At 43.1% G+C, this 15361-nt stretch overlaps 3 protein-coding genes across 5 annotated transcripts in view; all 3 read left to right on the forward strand.

Moving 5' to 3' along the window:
• LOC309697173 (protein NLRC3-like) overlaps nucleotides 1–8194 on the forward strand; it is a gene marked incomplete at both ends in the record, with an annotated part of 41808 nt that extends 33614 nt beyond the window's left edge. Inside the window, 3 exons of the mRNA XM_082518872.1 lie at nucleotides 421–594; nucleotides 7925–7975; nucleotides 8191–8194. Coding sequence (XP_082374998.1) covers nucleotides 421–594; nucleotides 7925–7975; nucleotides 8191–8194 — 229 coding nt within the window. The remainder of the gene's footprint in view (nucleotides 1–420; nucleotides 595–7924; nucleotides 7976–8190) is intronic.
• The window catches only part of LOC309702177 (NACHT, LRR and PYD domains-containing protein 3-like), a 330494-nt gene extending 321533 nt beyond the window's left edge, over nucleotides 1–8961 (forward strand). The window contains exon 13 of the mRNA XM_082526661.1: nucleotides 8206–8961. Coding sequence (XP_082382787.1) covers nucleotides 8206–8658 — 453 coding nt within the window. The 3' untranslated portion in view covers nucleotides 8659–8961. The remainder of the gene's footprint in view (nucleotides 1–8205) is intronic.
• The window catches only part of LOC309702219 (protein NLRC3-like), a 154133-nt gene that overhangs the window by 96785 nt on the left and 41987 nt on the right, over nucleotides 1–15361 (forward strand). The window lies entirely within an intron of this gene.

A 15361-nucleotide genomic window follows, 5' to 3' on the forward strand; every position in this document is an offset into this window, starting at 1 on the left:
CTGAGGTCAAATCTTTTATTTATCCAGTTCATCTGTAGGCTGAGCTCAGTCCATCCATTTAGTGAAATGATGTTTAAAGGTCTCCTTGTTCTGTGAGCGTGCACAGATCCTGAAGCAGAAAGCCTGGGTTAACAGAGAAATGATCATCACTGTGATGATGCTCACCATCTCTGACTGGGATTTGAGGTTTTGTCAAAGCAGGAAACACAAAGAAAGCCTGGCTATGTTGGACTGGGTGTGGAAGCAGCTCCCAGTTTGAGTTCAGGAGACAGACACCCTCTCTACTTTGAAGATCAGCTTCAAACTTTCCTTTTTGATAAAACTTATAGTTAGAGCTGGATCAGGTGACCCTGAACCATCACTTAGTTATGCTGCTATAGAGATGGATAACAGATGGATTGTTGTTTTGTGTGTCTGCAGTCTGTCAGGCTGTCTGATCACAGAGGAAGGCTGTACTTCTCTGGCCTCAGCTCTGACCTCCAACCCCTCCCATCTGAGAGAGCTGGACCTGAGCTACAATCATCCAGGTGACTCAGGAATGAAGCTTCTGTCGGCTGGACTGAAGGATCCAGGCTGGAGACTGGACACTCTCAGGTATGGAGAGAATGTCTGATATAGGAGGAAGAGCTGGAATCATTTCCTGTGTCTTTCACTCACTTCCTGTTTGTTTCCTGCAGATGAGACATGAGCAATCACACATGCAGGAATATTTTCAGGGACAGACACACTAGTCTAGCTGGATAGTACATGGATATTTATGTAGGGGGTCTTCAAGGAGTCTGTTTGCAGGAACAGTAATGATAACTGATAAGTCATGTTGAGAGTTTCATTAAAAGTAGACTTACAGTTAGGTAATATTTGGACAGAGACAACATTTTGTAACTTTAGATACAAGTATCAGCCATGTGTGTGTTTCCCATGCTGTATGTCCACAGTCACAGTGACAGTCAGTGACACTGACAGAAGGATGAAACAAGGCTGTGAATCATTTCAGTCTGTGTGTGTGACAAAGAGGCAGACAGGAGCAGCTAACATTTGGAAATGGAAGCTTACTGGAAACACTACATTCACGGCTGAATTCACAATAGATTTGTTCTCAAGTGCACATTTAGCAGCTAATGCTAATACTGTTTTCCCTTTGCTTTCTACAGCAGCTATTGCTAAGTAGGCCACTTTGCTCCGCTAAGGATTTGTGTGACCATGATGGAGACTCTGATAAGCTAATGCTGCTAAGCTAATGCTGTTTATGGGCCCTGTTAGAATCAATATTTCATTCTCATTCTGTTGTTTGAGAACAATATTAACGTTTCACATCATTATAACACAAGAGAAAAGGGTATTGGCATTAGCTACTAGTGCTTATTCACCTCAAATTACCTTTAGCTGCTAATGGCAGCCTACTTAGCATTAACTCCTCACTAATATAATGCTAATTTACATCAAATTAGCATTAACTGCTCATATTGTTATAAGGAAAGAGAAAACGGTATTAGCATTTGCTGCTAATAATTATTCACCCCTAATTAGAATAAGCCGCTAAAAGCAGCCAACTTAGCATTAATTCCTCACTTTGTTGTTACCCAACGGATAATGCTAATTCACGTCAACGTAGTATTAGTTAATAATGGCAGCCTACTTAGCATTAACTGCTCACTAATATAATGCTAATTCGCATCAAATTAGCATTAGCTGCTCAAGTTGTTATAAGGAAAAAGAGAAAACGGTATTAGTATTAGTTGCTAATAATTATTCACCCCTAATTAGAGTTAGCCCCTAATGGCAGTCTACTTAGCATTAACTCCTGACATTGTTATAATGCAGGGGAAAAGAGTTACCATTATCGGATAATGCTAATTCTCATCAAATTAGCATTAGTTAATAACGGTAGACTTCATATCATTAGCTGCTGTCATTCTTACAAAGCAAACAGTATGAGCATTAGCTGTTAATCCTTTTTCATCTAAAATTAGAATTAGCCACTAATGGCGTATTGTTAAAAAGTAAGAAAAAACATTGTTAGCATAAGCGGATAATGCTAATTCATCTCAAATTAGTATTAGCTAATAATGGCACCTGCTTAGCATTAGCTGGTCACATTGTTATAAGGCAAGAAAATATGGTATTAGCATTAGCTGCCAATTTCTATTTACCTAAAATTAGCATTAGCCACTAATGGTAGCCTATAGCAAAAACTTCTTAATGCTAAATGAAGTTAATTAATGCTAAGTAGGTTTAACTGAAATTAAAGTAGTGTTAGCATTAGCTGCTGATATTGTTAAAAGGTAAGATAAAACATTGCTAGCAGCAGCGGATAATGCACATAATAATTAGCATTACCTAATAATGGCAGCCTTCTTAGCATTAGCTGCTCATATTGTTATAATGCAAGGGAAAAGAGTTGGCAAAAACAGTGTTAGCATTAGTGGATAATGCTAATTCACCTAAATTAGCATTAGCTAATAATGGCTACGTACTTAGCATTACCTACTAATATTGATATAAAGCAAGAAAATATGGTATTAGCATTAGCTTCTAATGCTTTCTCATCTAAAATTAGAATTAGCCACTAATGGCATCCTATTTAGCATTAACTCTTCACATCGCAAGGGAAAAATTAGAATTCAATAAAAAAAAAAAGTGTTCACATTAGCTACTTGTATTGTTAAAAAGTAAGAAAAAACATTGTTAGCATAAGGGGATAATGCTAATTCACCTCAAATTAGTATTAGCTAATAACGGCAACCTACATAGCATTAGCTGGTCACATTGTTATAAAGCAAGAAAATATGGTATTAGCATTATCTGCCAATTCCTATTCACCTAAAATTAGCATTACCTGCTAATGGCAGTCTACTTAGCATTAACTCCTCACTAATGTGATGCTAATTCACATTAAATTAGCTTTAGCATTAGCTGCTAGCATCAGCCTACCTAGCACTAGCTGCTCACATTGTTAAAAGGGAAGAGAATACGATATTAGCATTAGCTGGTAATATTTATTCACCCCTAATTAGAATTAGCCACTAATGGCAGCATACTTAGCGTTAACTCCTCACATCGTTGTAATGCAAATGAGGCTAACTTGCATTAAATTAGACTGCTGTTATTAGCTAATGCTATTTAGCAGTAGCTGCTCACATTGTTATAAAGCAAAGGAAAACGATATGAGCATTAGGTTCTAATGCGTATTTGCCTTAAATTAGACGTAGGTGCTAATGGCAGCCTACTTAGCATTAGCAGCTCAGATGTTGTAATGCTAGGAAAAAGAGTGTTAGCATTAGCCGTTCACATTGTTATAAAGTTAAGGGAAATAGTGTTAGCATTAGCTACTCACATTGTTAAAAAAAGTAAGTGTTAGCATTAGTGCATAATGCTAATTCATGTCAAATTAGCATTAGTTAATAACGGCAGCCTATTTAGCATTAGCAGATAATGTTGACCTTGGCCCACTGGAAAAGTTAAGAACTAAAGATTTAGGAGTGTTTCTCAATAGCTCTTTCTCGTTTGAGAAACAAATGAATTCTGTTATTAAAACCAGCTGTAAGGTTTATATTGTTGATTGTCATTTATGCTTAGAAATATTTACTCATATATGCTTAGAGTTGTATAATCGATTGCATGATGATAGAGGTTTGATCCTGAGTAGTCTGTAAAGACTCTGTGTGCCTTCCAGAGTGCTCTGGCATGCACACACCACTTGGGGCCATGAGAGAGGTCGTACCCTCTCTTACTGATTTATGGTGTAGGACAGGGGTCTCAAACTCAATTTAGCTGGGGGCCGCTGCAGGCAGAGTCTGGGTGAGGCTGGGCCGCATTAGGTTTTCCACAAGAAAGGCATGGTTAAAAAATTCCAATCTTCTCAAATCTCTTTATTTTTATTTTTTAACACAAAATATGAAAAATAAATAAACAAATTAAGAATTAATAAGAAAATCAATCAATCTGTAAAACATAAATAAAATAATAATAAGATATTTTTAGTCAGTGAACTTGTGTTTTTTTCAGTCTTCTATATCTGCTGTATTTAGATTGAAATGTCTGTATTAACAGTTCTATAACCTTCTTCTGAACATGAATGGAACACTGTAGAAAATGAACTGTTCTTCTGAACATGGCTTCTCTTGCCTACTCCTTGCTGCTAGAGACCTGGCAGCGTTTCCTCTCGCATAGCCGAGCCAGATTTGGCCTGAGGGAGGAAGCAGTTGCGACTCTCAGTATGTCTTGAAGATGATCATCCGTAAGTCTGGACCTGTACTTGGACTTATTGAAGTTCAAAGTGGAGAAGAGCTTTTGGCACAAGTATGTGCTACCAAAAAGGCACATGGTCCGCTTGAACATTCGGGAAAGCCGAGGGAAACTAGGGCTCAATTCTCTCAAAAATTGTCCAAGCTTGTCTGCTTTTCCACTCACCTCCCTGAACTTTGCTTTGAGTTCAGAGTTGCACTGCAGCTCAATGAGCTCCATTTGAAGCACAGAAGGGGCATCTTGCACATCAAAGGAGAAGGGGTCCGCAAAAATGTGAAAGGTGGCTCTGTGTGTCTTGAAGTCAGCAAATCTGTGATCAAATTCCTCCTGTAGCCTCAAAATGACATCAACATACTCGTCAGCACTGAATGGTGTGCCTGCATCCACGAGTGCCTTGCATGCTGGGAAATGGCAAAGGTTTGTCTGAGAGAGCTGAGCTTTCCAGAGCGCCAGTTTTGTGGAGAATGCTCTCACGTTGTCATAGGCAGCACTGACAAGTTGCCCCTGGCCTTGTAACGTCTTGTTCAGTACATTAAGCTCATGTGTCATATCAACAAGAAAAGCTGAGTCCATGAGCCATTTGGGATCAGTTAGCACAGGAACACTAACTCCATCCTTCTCCATGAAGGCTTCACTTCTGCTCTCAACTCAAAAAGTCTCTTTAATACATTTCCCCTGCTGAGCCAACGTACCTCAGTGAAGTCGAGCACATCCCCATATTCTGACTCCATTTCCTCTAAAAAAGCTCAGAACCTTCGGTGCTTTAAGCCCCTGGATCTGATTTGGTTGATGCATTTCACAACAATAGACATCACATTGTCAAACTTCAGGCATTTGCTGCAAAGGACCTGCTGATGGATGATGCAGTGCAGAGCAATGGCCTCCTCCACGCCTTCCTCTTCCAGTTTGTTTTGTGCCACCAGTCCATGTTTCCTCCCTGTCATTGATGGCGCTCCATCTGTTGTTATTCCAACAAACCTCTTCCATGGCAAACCAACATTCTCAATGGCATCACACAGCTTGTAAATATCTGCTGAGCGGTGGTCTGGCCATGCATTGGAATTACTGTGAGCAGCTCCTCCATCACTTCAAAACTGTCATCAACACCACGGACATACATTGGGAGCTGGGCAGTGTCGGTGATGTCTGTGGTCTCATCAAGAGCGACTGAGTATACACTGAAACATTTGGCTTTCTCACACAGTTGGTCATAAATGTCACTTGACAGGTCAGAAATGCGATCTGCTGCGGTGTTGGCAGAAAGGCTGATGTTGCTAAACTGACCTTTCTTTCCCGGACAGACTATATTTGCAGCCTGCAATATGCACTTTTAGACAAATGCACCTTCTGTGAATGGCTTCCCTGCTTTAGCAATCATCTCACTAACCACGTGGCTCCGACTGCTGCATTATTCTCTTTGGTTGCTTTCTTGGAGAAATCTTGCTGCCTCAGTAGATCTGTTTTAAGACTGGCAACCCGGTTCGCTCTCTCGTCTCCCTGGTATTCTGCATCCAGCTCAGCATGTCTAGTTGTGTAATGACGTTTCAAATTGTATTCCTTGTGCAGCGCAACTTTCTCTGTGCAAATAAGACAGGTCGGGGTGCCCCTGTGCTCAACAAAGAAATATTGCATTTCCCACTTTTCCTGAAATTGTCGGTGCTCATCACCAACCTTTCTCTTCACCGCAGGCTTTGAAAAAGACATGTTTGGGGCTATGTGACATTTATAATTCTACTTGGTGTCACTGTCGCATTGAAGTTTCAATCAAGCGTTTAGCCGACGGACGGGGAACGTCTCAACGCGTAGAGAACGTCATTTCTGCTTCTTTTTCTTGCAACCGTAGCACGGCGATCGGCAGATAAAAAGCCGGTAGCAGTCTCCTTTGTTTTTACGCTCGATGTTCATGTCTTTCATGACGACACGAACACCGTGGCGTTTGCAGATGGTAGAAAGTGCAGGGATAGCGAGCGCAAAACAGGCGACTGCTCACGGCGCCGGGCTGTTGTTACAGGAGAAAGAAGCGGAAATGACACCGTGACATATAACAAATAACATCAGCTGTTTCTGATGTTAGTTGTTTTGACTGCTTTTACATTATATTGAAATATATGTAATGTTCATGTTTGCTGCAATGCAAACGCAGTGATGCAAATAAAAACATGGAGCCACAAATTACGGTGCGACCCTATAATTAGTCCGGGTTACCGGGGACTGTTGTTGCCGATGAACAGGTGTCGCTATGTGACTGCAGACTAAATTGGGCTGCATTGAGTTCATGACTTTTCTTTTATCCCGCCGCCTACGCATCACTGTGAGAGTTAATATGAGATCTCTCTCTGTGGAAAAATAACTTTAAATCCCACTGACGTGTGTATAAATCTATATACGTATAATGTCCCGCTGGGCAGCAACTTAAAAAAACAACTTTTTTTGAAGTGTTGTGAACGCAGCGCACTGGGGCGAATGTCGGCGTTTGCCCAATAGAAAGGAGGAAGCCAGCCAGGCACAGGAAAGAAAGAAACACTCCAGGGCAACGCTGCTGGAACTTTGACTCATTGAGAAATGTTTCCCTGCTTGCATCAAGCCCGGCTGGTGTCCCCTGAGATCCATATCCTGATTGGTGGGTTAATTCAGCTCCGCCCACAACACTGTAAAGTGTCATACATTATCAAACTAACATTACATTTTCATGTTAAGGTGGGGCCAAAAACTATCGTCCTGCGGGCCGCAATTGGCCCGCGGGCCACGAGTTTGAGACCCCTGGTGTAGGAGGACACCTACTCTGTGTCTGGTTAAGTATAAGAGCCCTTTGTTAGGGGGACCGCTGGACTCTTAGCACCAGCTTTGGGGTCACAGGGTCACATCTGGAACACACACACACACACACACAGACACACACACAGACACACACACACACAGACACACACACACACACACACACACACACTATGCACAGACTGGTACTCTTTGTTCATACCTGTGTAAGACGTCATAATGAACTTGTGCATATTCATGTAAGCTCAATAAAGAGCAGTGTTACGAGGGAGCAGACGAGAGCGACTGAGGTCAAGTGAAGGAACGGCGCTGTCACAGTTCTCTCCCTCATCAATTGTCTGGTTCCAGCGGTGGGTCTGTGCTAGACGACCCATCACCAGCTTCTTCCACTGGTTACCAGTACGTGGTAGAATCCACTTCCAGATCTGGTTGTCTTTAAATCTGTGAATGGATTGGCTCCATCTTATCTCTCTTTAACAAAAGAATCCAAGTGGAGCCCTCAGGTCTGCAGATAAGCAGCTTCTGACCAGAACTAGACGTAAAAACAGAGGTGAGCTTTATCGATGGCTGCAGCCAAACTCTGGAACAGTCGCCCTTCACATCAGGTCGTCACCAACACTGGACATTTTTAAAAGCCGGTTGGAAACACATTTGTACTCTGTAGCTTTCAATCCTGACCAGTCTTTATAGTCATTACTGTGTATGTTTCCTATTTTCTCTCTACTCTGTGCAGCACTTTGGCTCAAGCTGTTTTTAAATGTGCTGATAAATAAATGTAGATTTCTTTGAATAAAACAGTGGAGCCGAGCTTTGAGCTCAGTGTGTAACAGTGTGTGTGTGAGAGCCATGTAATGTCCATGTGTGCATGCTGACTGTGCTGCTCTGACCCCCCTCCTCCTTTCAGGGTGGAGCCTGCTGGAGTCCGATGGTTGAGACCAGATCTGAGGAAGTGTAAGTGTGTTTTTAATGGGATTCATGAAAACAAAGCAGCACACATTCAACCATCTTCATCATGTCAGGAGTCATCATCAAAGTGTCAATCAATGAACAGATGATGGATCAATAACTGCAGCTGGATTGTGTTTGTTCTCTCCATCAGATTCCTGTCAACTCACAATCGACACAAACACAGTGAACACAGAGCTCCAACTGTCTGACAACAACAGGAAGGTGACACGTGTGAAGGAGGTTCAGTCATATCCTGATCATCCAGACAGATTTGATGTTCCTCAGCTGCTGTGTAGAAATGGTCTGACTGGTCGCTGTTACTGGGAGGTCGAGTGGAGAGGAAACATTTTTATATCAGTGAGTTACAGAAGCATCAGAAGGAAAGGAGGCAGTGATGACTGTTGGTTTGGAAACAATGATCAGTCCTGGAGTCTGAGCTGCTCTGATGATGGTCCTCAGTCTGTCTGGCACAATAACAGAGTAACATCCATCTCCTCCTCCTCCTCCTCCTCCTCCTCCTCTGTCTCTAACAGAGCAGCAGTGTATGTGGACTGTCCTGCTGGCACTCTGTCCTTCTACAGAGTCTCCTCTGACACTCTGATCCACCTCCACACCTTCAACACCACATTCACTCAAACTCTTTATCCTGGGTTTAGGTTCTATCCTGGTTGCTCAGTGTCCCTGTGCTGAGTGGAGTGTAAAGAGTGTCTCCTGTTACAGAAACACTCTGACTGTTGAACAGATAGTTCAGTCTGTACATGTCTGTCTCTTTCACTCACAAACACGTTTTCAGATTCATGGATTCAATCAGTTGATGTTTGAAACTCTTCTAAATGATTCCTTGTAAACTTCTTCAGTCACAAACAAACAGGAAGTGATGTCACATGTGTTCCTGTCCACACAGCAGAATGAGTCTATTGCTGACAGTGATGTACAAACAGAGTGAGCATTTCTGAGGCCCAAAATAAACTGAGTAGTTCACTGAATGAACAATGGACTGTGAGCTCAGTTCCTTCATCATTAGTATGGATTATATATGTATATGTATTATATTAGTATCATATATATCAGGTGCTGCTGCTTTCAGTCATTGTGCAAATGTGCTGTTTGTAAGCTTGTAAAGCTGCAGTCAGCTGAGACTGAAGAAGTCACCTGATCAGTGAGCAAACGTTTCTGAAAACGTCCAGATGAACAGAAACAACCTTTGGGATAATCTGTTCCACACATCCATGTTTCACTTACTGCATTATATTTCCTCATTGCTGTGCACACAGGCCTGTGGCTTATAACCAACTCCAAGTTCAGACTCAGAGGCTGCTGAAGCTGTTTTCTGGAACAGAGACGTGTTGGATATAAAAGCAACTCTTCTTTATGTGTCAGCACTGAGGAAAGGAGCAGCTTCGTTTCTAAGTGTATGAAGGACTGTAGCAGTGTGTGTGTGAGCTTTATTTCACAGACAGAACCATGTCAAAAACACAACTTCAGGTAAAAACAATACAAAATCAAAGAGTCTGATCAGAAGGATTAAACAGAGGAGTGTGGGACTGTTTTTAACAGACAGCAGGTTAAGCCAGGCTGGAGGAGTAAACTGAGCCTCGGTGTGAGCAGCAGTGTGTTTGACAGGAAGCTGAGATAAACAGTCTGGAGCCCATTTAGTGCTTCATATGAAAGTGTGAGGATTTGAAAGCAAATCTAAAATCAAGCAGGAGTCAGTGTGAGAATGATTTGTGCTTTTCCTCAGTCAGATGCTGGGAGTTTCAGTTCATCCATGTTCAGCGTGCTGTGCTTTGTGTAACAGGAGAATATGACAGTATAAATCAAGTCTTCATGTCACTGAAAGCCTCCACAGTCTGCTATGGAGGTGCATCAGTTTGGATTTACAAGAAGAACATTTCTTAAACCTGCCACAAGATGGCGCTCCAACAGAAGGGATGTCCACAGTGTAACACAGACACACACATACTGTGTGAATGTGTGAGTGAATGGGCTTTCAACACAAGGCTTCTGCTGCTACCTTTAATGACATAATTAGCTAACAAGAACAAACTGTTAATTACCACCAAAGAACGGCTCCAGATTTTAGCTGCTGACCATTTTGTGAAACGTTGATTACATCAGCTTATTGTTGATTTTTCAACCTTAATATCAGCTGCTTTAAAGGAGCCTCGTTCTCTCGCAGTAACAGTTTGCTTCACTAGATGCAGTGCAGGCACAGTCTGTGTTTCTAAACTACACACTAATGTTCATTGTTGTGCAGCTAAATCCTCCCTCTGGATGGGAAGAATCCCTGTCAGGCTTCAAACACCTGGCTTGGTGTTCTGGAGCTAATGTGTCACCTGTGAGGACTCTGAGATGAACACACAGCAGACACTTCAGTTCTCCGTCTGTGTGTCCTCAGTTTCCCAGCATGCCTTGGCTGTGGTGGTGGAGGTGAATGAGGGGGAACATGCTGCTCTGTCAGCACTCAGGTTTCATACCTGGTGATCTCAGAGGACAAAGCGGCGTTACAGCAGCGCACGTTGATGAGACCTGATGCTCTGAACAGTTCAGACTTCAGCCTCACTCTGAGAAAACAAACGACTGACTGTCAGCAGCAACTACACCTGCTCCATCAGTGACGGAGAGAAGAACTGAGACTGAGAGACATACAGCTGCAGGTCAAAGGTCAGAAACGCCCGCTCTTTGTACGGGTCAGGAGTTAGTACTGCAGAGGTCAGAGGTCAGCTTGCTGACAAACCATTTGAAAGAGTTTGGAGCTAAAAGCACAACAGCAGAGGAAAGAAGAGACACTGCAGAGATGATGCAAAATATTGTGTTTTGTTCTCAGCTGTCAAAAAGTGTAACACACGTGTTCCAGCACAGCCTTTGTGTACTTTCACTTCTCCATACTGTCCATTGGAAATCCTGTTTGTTACTTTTTGATTTCAGTCCATGTGTCCAAAGCAAACTTCTGTCCCACACTTTCTCTGCTGACTCTTCACCGATGCTCAGATGATCTCAGATGATTTCACCAGAACTCATCAAAATTCGGGCTCCACAGAAACCCAGACGTCACTAAACAAGCGTAACAAGCAAAGTGAAAACTGGTCGTTCAGCTTTATTGACCAAAGATAAGCTCACATGTCACCTCATGACACAGACACTTATTTCCACAGCATGCACGAGGACTGACAATAAGTGTCTATAAAGCCACTTCTATCTGCCACACCTGTGCTTCTGTCATGGTTGCTCTCCTCTCACTCTGTCATTTATCCACAGTCTGCCTCCCTCTGCTCCGTCAGCTGACGTCCTCTCTACACCACCTGCTGTGTTTTATCCTGCAAAAACACATTTAAGAAGCGTTGCACCGAGTAACGGGAGGAACTGCTATAAAATCCATTTAAAGGAGGTGGTGCTGAGTGCTGTGACTGGGGTCCCACCACTGACATCACGGGTGGAGGACATGTTGGAAAACTGCTACAAAGTGCTGTGCAGCCAGCAGAGCTTACAGTCTGTCCTGTGTGTCATACAGGCTCTCACACTTAGTGTTTCTGTGACACATTGAAGAGAAGTTTGTGTTGTTCACAGTTGTGCTTGTACTGAGTGACAGCTGACATGACCTAACAGGAATAATGTGTCTGTGCTGAATGAGAAGTAACACACAATGAAGTCTTGATGCATCTCAATCATCCAGGAAAGTGAGTCTGTTGCTTCTGTTCATCTGGACGCAGCGTTTTGTGGGAGAAACGTGTCGTCATCATCAGGTGACGTCTTCAGTCTCAGCTGCAGGTTTCAGTCTTACAAACAGGACATTTGCATAAAGACTGAAAGCAGCTGCAGGAACGATGGGCTGGGAGCTCCGTTCCTTCATCTTAATTATGCAGATTCTCAGGACCATTGATCAACAACCACTGATCCATGTCCATGAGTCCCATTCACAGAGATGTGGGAATGGCTGCAGTCACAGCATGTAAGATGGAAATAAATGAGAAGTATTTAGCTGAAGTGGATTTGATTTATGTTAGTTCTTTTTTAACTTGTAGTTCTACATTGGAAGATTATTGTGATATTGGAATATAAAAATAAATTTATATTCTATTATTTTCTCAAAATAAGCGTCACACTCGTGGAAGCCGGTGTAGCCGCCGAAACGCCTGCATTTATGGAGACTTTCAGCCCCAGGTAGGCCAGTTATGGATCTTGGGATCCACATTATGTCAGCAGCTGTTCTCCACCATGAACTGTGTTCAAACAAACACGCTCACGCCTCACAGACGACAGCTTACAGTCCTGTAGAGATAAAGTGACTTCGTACAGCCCCGACCTGCAGACGCTGTGCGCAGAGGTTCAGGAGCAGAAGTCCCGTTGTAAACATATCACGGCAGACCCGACGATGTTTGCATGAACGCGCTTTTTTTAAAAGTCAGGTCAAGGCTCCAAAAGCCCAAAGGCGATATAACAGTTTGTGTTTGCTACATGGATCATTGTAGTTCAGCTTTCCTTTGTTATATTTCTTTAAGAGCTCAAAATGTGTTCATTACATAAATCAAATGTAATTTTCTCTGTAGCACTTCATGGATTTCATAAGCAACACACTGTAGTTGTTCACACAAAGCATAAAGGTAAAAACAATATACACAGTGTTATCTTCATTTTAGATGTCACAAAGTATTTGCGGCTCCCAGTGTTTTCCCGAACCCTGACCCTTTGCGTGGAAACCGGGTCCAAAAGGCTCTTTGGGTGTTAAAGGTTGCTGACCCCTGCACTAGGCCCAACTGACACATATATTTGATTCCAAATACAAAAAATAATGTGTAACCTGCTGGAAGAATGTAGGAGGTTGAGACAGGATCTCAACACTTGGTGTCTGCAACAAAAGACAACAATATGTGGGCCGATCGTGGCTCAAGAGTTGGCAGCTCGTCTTGTAATCGGAAGGTTGCCGGTTCGAGCCCCGGCTTGGACAGTCTCGGTCGTTGTGTCCTTGGGCAAAAAAGCACTTTGGGGTCCTCAGGGACGAGTAAAGCGCTCTACAAATACAGGCCATGTAATGGCAGAAACATTCTCTAGTGTAAATCCTGACTAGTTCATTAACTACAGATCAGTTTCAGTGAATATTATTCACAGAGGGATCTGAGTTCCTTATACCAGACTCTACAGAAACTGTAACACTGTACAGCTCTGCGACCCAACAATATGACAACAATGTAACACACACTAGAATCATCAAATAAAGCCCCACTAACCACTAGAACTAGAACTAACTAACTAGCACTGGACACTTGCATATTAGAGATTTCTACCACCATAGGAGGCGAGATATCATCCTTGAACCAGAGCATCCAGCCCTCAATTTCGGACATAAAAAGCGACGTGGCCAGGCATGATAACACTTTGACTGAACTGCAGGACTGTGCCTCGAACCACTCTGACACCATCGCCACTCTCCAGGCCACTGTGGAGCGTTTGTCTGCGGAGGTAAAGAAGTTAGATGAGAGATGTGGAGCTCTTGAGGCACTCCAGGAGGAATAATTTAAGAACTGCAGGAATACCAGAAGGCACAGAGGGACCCAAGATGACTGAGTTGGTTCACACCTGTTGGCGGAGGCGCTATCTCTCGAGGAGAAGCCACTCATCGATCGAGCACATAGAGCGAATCGCCAGCGTCCCAAACAAAGTCATCTTCCTCGGCCCATCATCTTGAGATTGCACTACTACCACATTGGTGAGGAAATTCTGCTGAAAGCTGGAGAGAACAAGAACCTGATGTATAAGGGTTTTTAAAATAAACATCCTCCCAGATTTCCCTCCCTCTGTTGGAAACGCAGAGCCGCATTTGCAAATATGAGAGGAAGACTACGTGGGATGACCGGCGTCAGGTACAGACTGCTATACCCTGCAAAGCTGTTAGTGACCCATGGTGATGTGAGGAAAAGCTTTACCCATCCCAAAGAGACCGTAGACTACGCGGAGAAGCACCTCTCCCACCCACCTTCAAATGTATTAAAAGCAAGGATATATCTATATGTCTAACGCTGACACAGCACTGTGTTTCTTCTTTTCCCTTTATATTCCATGTAAAGGTGAATATGGAGCGTTTATGGCGATTTTCTGAATCTCGGGCAGATGAACTTCCCTGAAGTGTTTCCAGCTGGGCGTCGAGTGTTTGACCGACGCATGAAACGACACGTTTGTGAGTCTTTGTGAGTATTTATCACACGGCGTGCTGCGGGGAAAAGCCTGTTGTAACATTCATGTTTTAGCCCCTGACGGCTCTTTTTGGCTTTTCATCCCTAAACTCTCTGCATGCTCTTTCATGTGATTCGTTTTATTTTGAAAAGTCTCAATAGGATCTTGAGCTTTATTGTGAAAGGTTTATGTGGAAAATAAAGAAGCGGACGGCGGAGCCACGCGATGGTTTTACCGGCGTTGTTGCTAACGAGTGTCCGTAGTGTGGTTATATTAAATATAAGAGAAAGAGAGAACTTTAATACAGACACTACAGTGAGCATCACAACCATGTAACATATTTTACACCATGAAACAAACGATGTTTCATATCATCATCTGATATATATGTTATATGGAACAGGCCCAGCTCAGGCTGCCTGTGATGCAGCACAGCGCCACCCTGTGGTCATCACTGCACTGGTGACACTACAAACAACAAGTATACAGGATGGACGGTGGCCCTGAGAGCTCACACACACTGCTGCTTCTAAAACACCATGAAACAGGAAAATGCTGTGAAAGCACAAAATAATCACAGTTCAAAGAGACAATAGTGACAGAAACAGAGGCTTCACTGGTGCTGAGGGAGAAATCCCAGAGAAGCTTCCTTCCTGCCAGTATACGAGCCCACCAACAGAGACAGGACCAGTTCATCCTCCATCACTTACTGTGGCTCACGTTGCTCTTCTGTTGCTTTGCATCACAGACGCGTCTTTACTGGCTTCTTCTTCTAATTGCACTTAGAAACATGTTGTCTTTAACCTGTCACAGCTGCCCAGATGTTGCTGCTGAGAACATGTGGAGCTGATTCATGTAGTCATGTGTCTGTGAACAGCCAATCACAGGAAGACTTTCAGAAGAAACTCAGAGGAACAGCTGAGATGTGCTGAGTGACACAAGAACTGACAACAAATGTTAAAGTTCAAATGGTGGTTTTGTTTGCAGGGACTGTGAGTGGATGGAGATCCTGGTCCTCCTCAGCTGTGAGTTCTTCCTCTGTCATGAGAACCTCAGGGGGAGAACATGTGCTCACTCTCAGCTGCTTTAACAGGAAAGAAGCTCTTTTAGATCAAAGCTGAGAAACTGTTTGTAACAGCGAACTCTGTCACCTTTCTCTCCTCAGCCTGCTGCTGGACAGGCCCATGAAGCTCTGCTGTAAAGGCTTCCATGTCCCAGGCTTCAC

Source organism: Aulonocara stuartgranti (genome assembly GCF_965226115.1).
Source record: "Aulonocara stuartgranti genome assembly, chromosome: 3".
Taxonomy (NCBI): Eukaryota; Metazoa; Chordata; class Actinopteri; order Cichliformes; family Cichlidae; genus Aulonocara; species Aulonocara stuartgranti.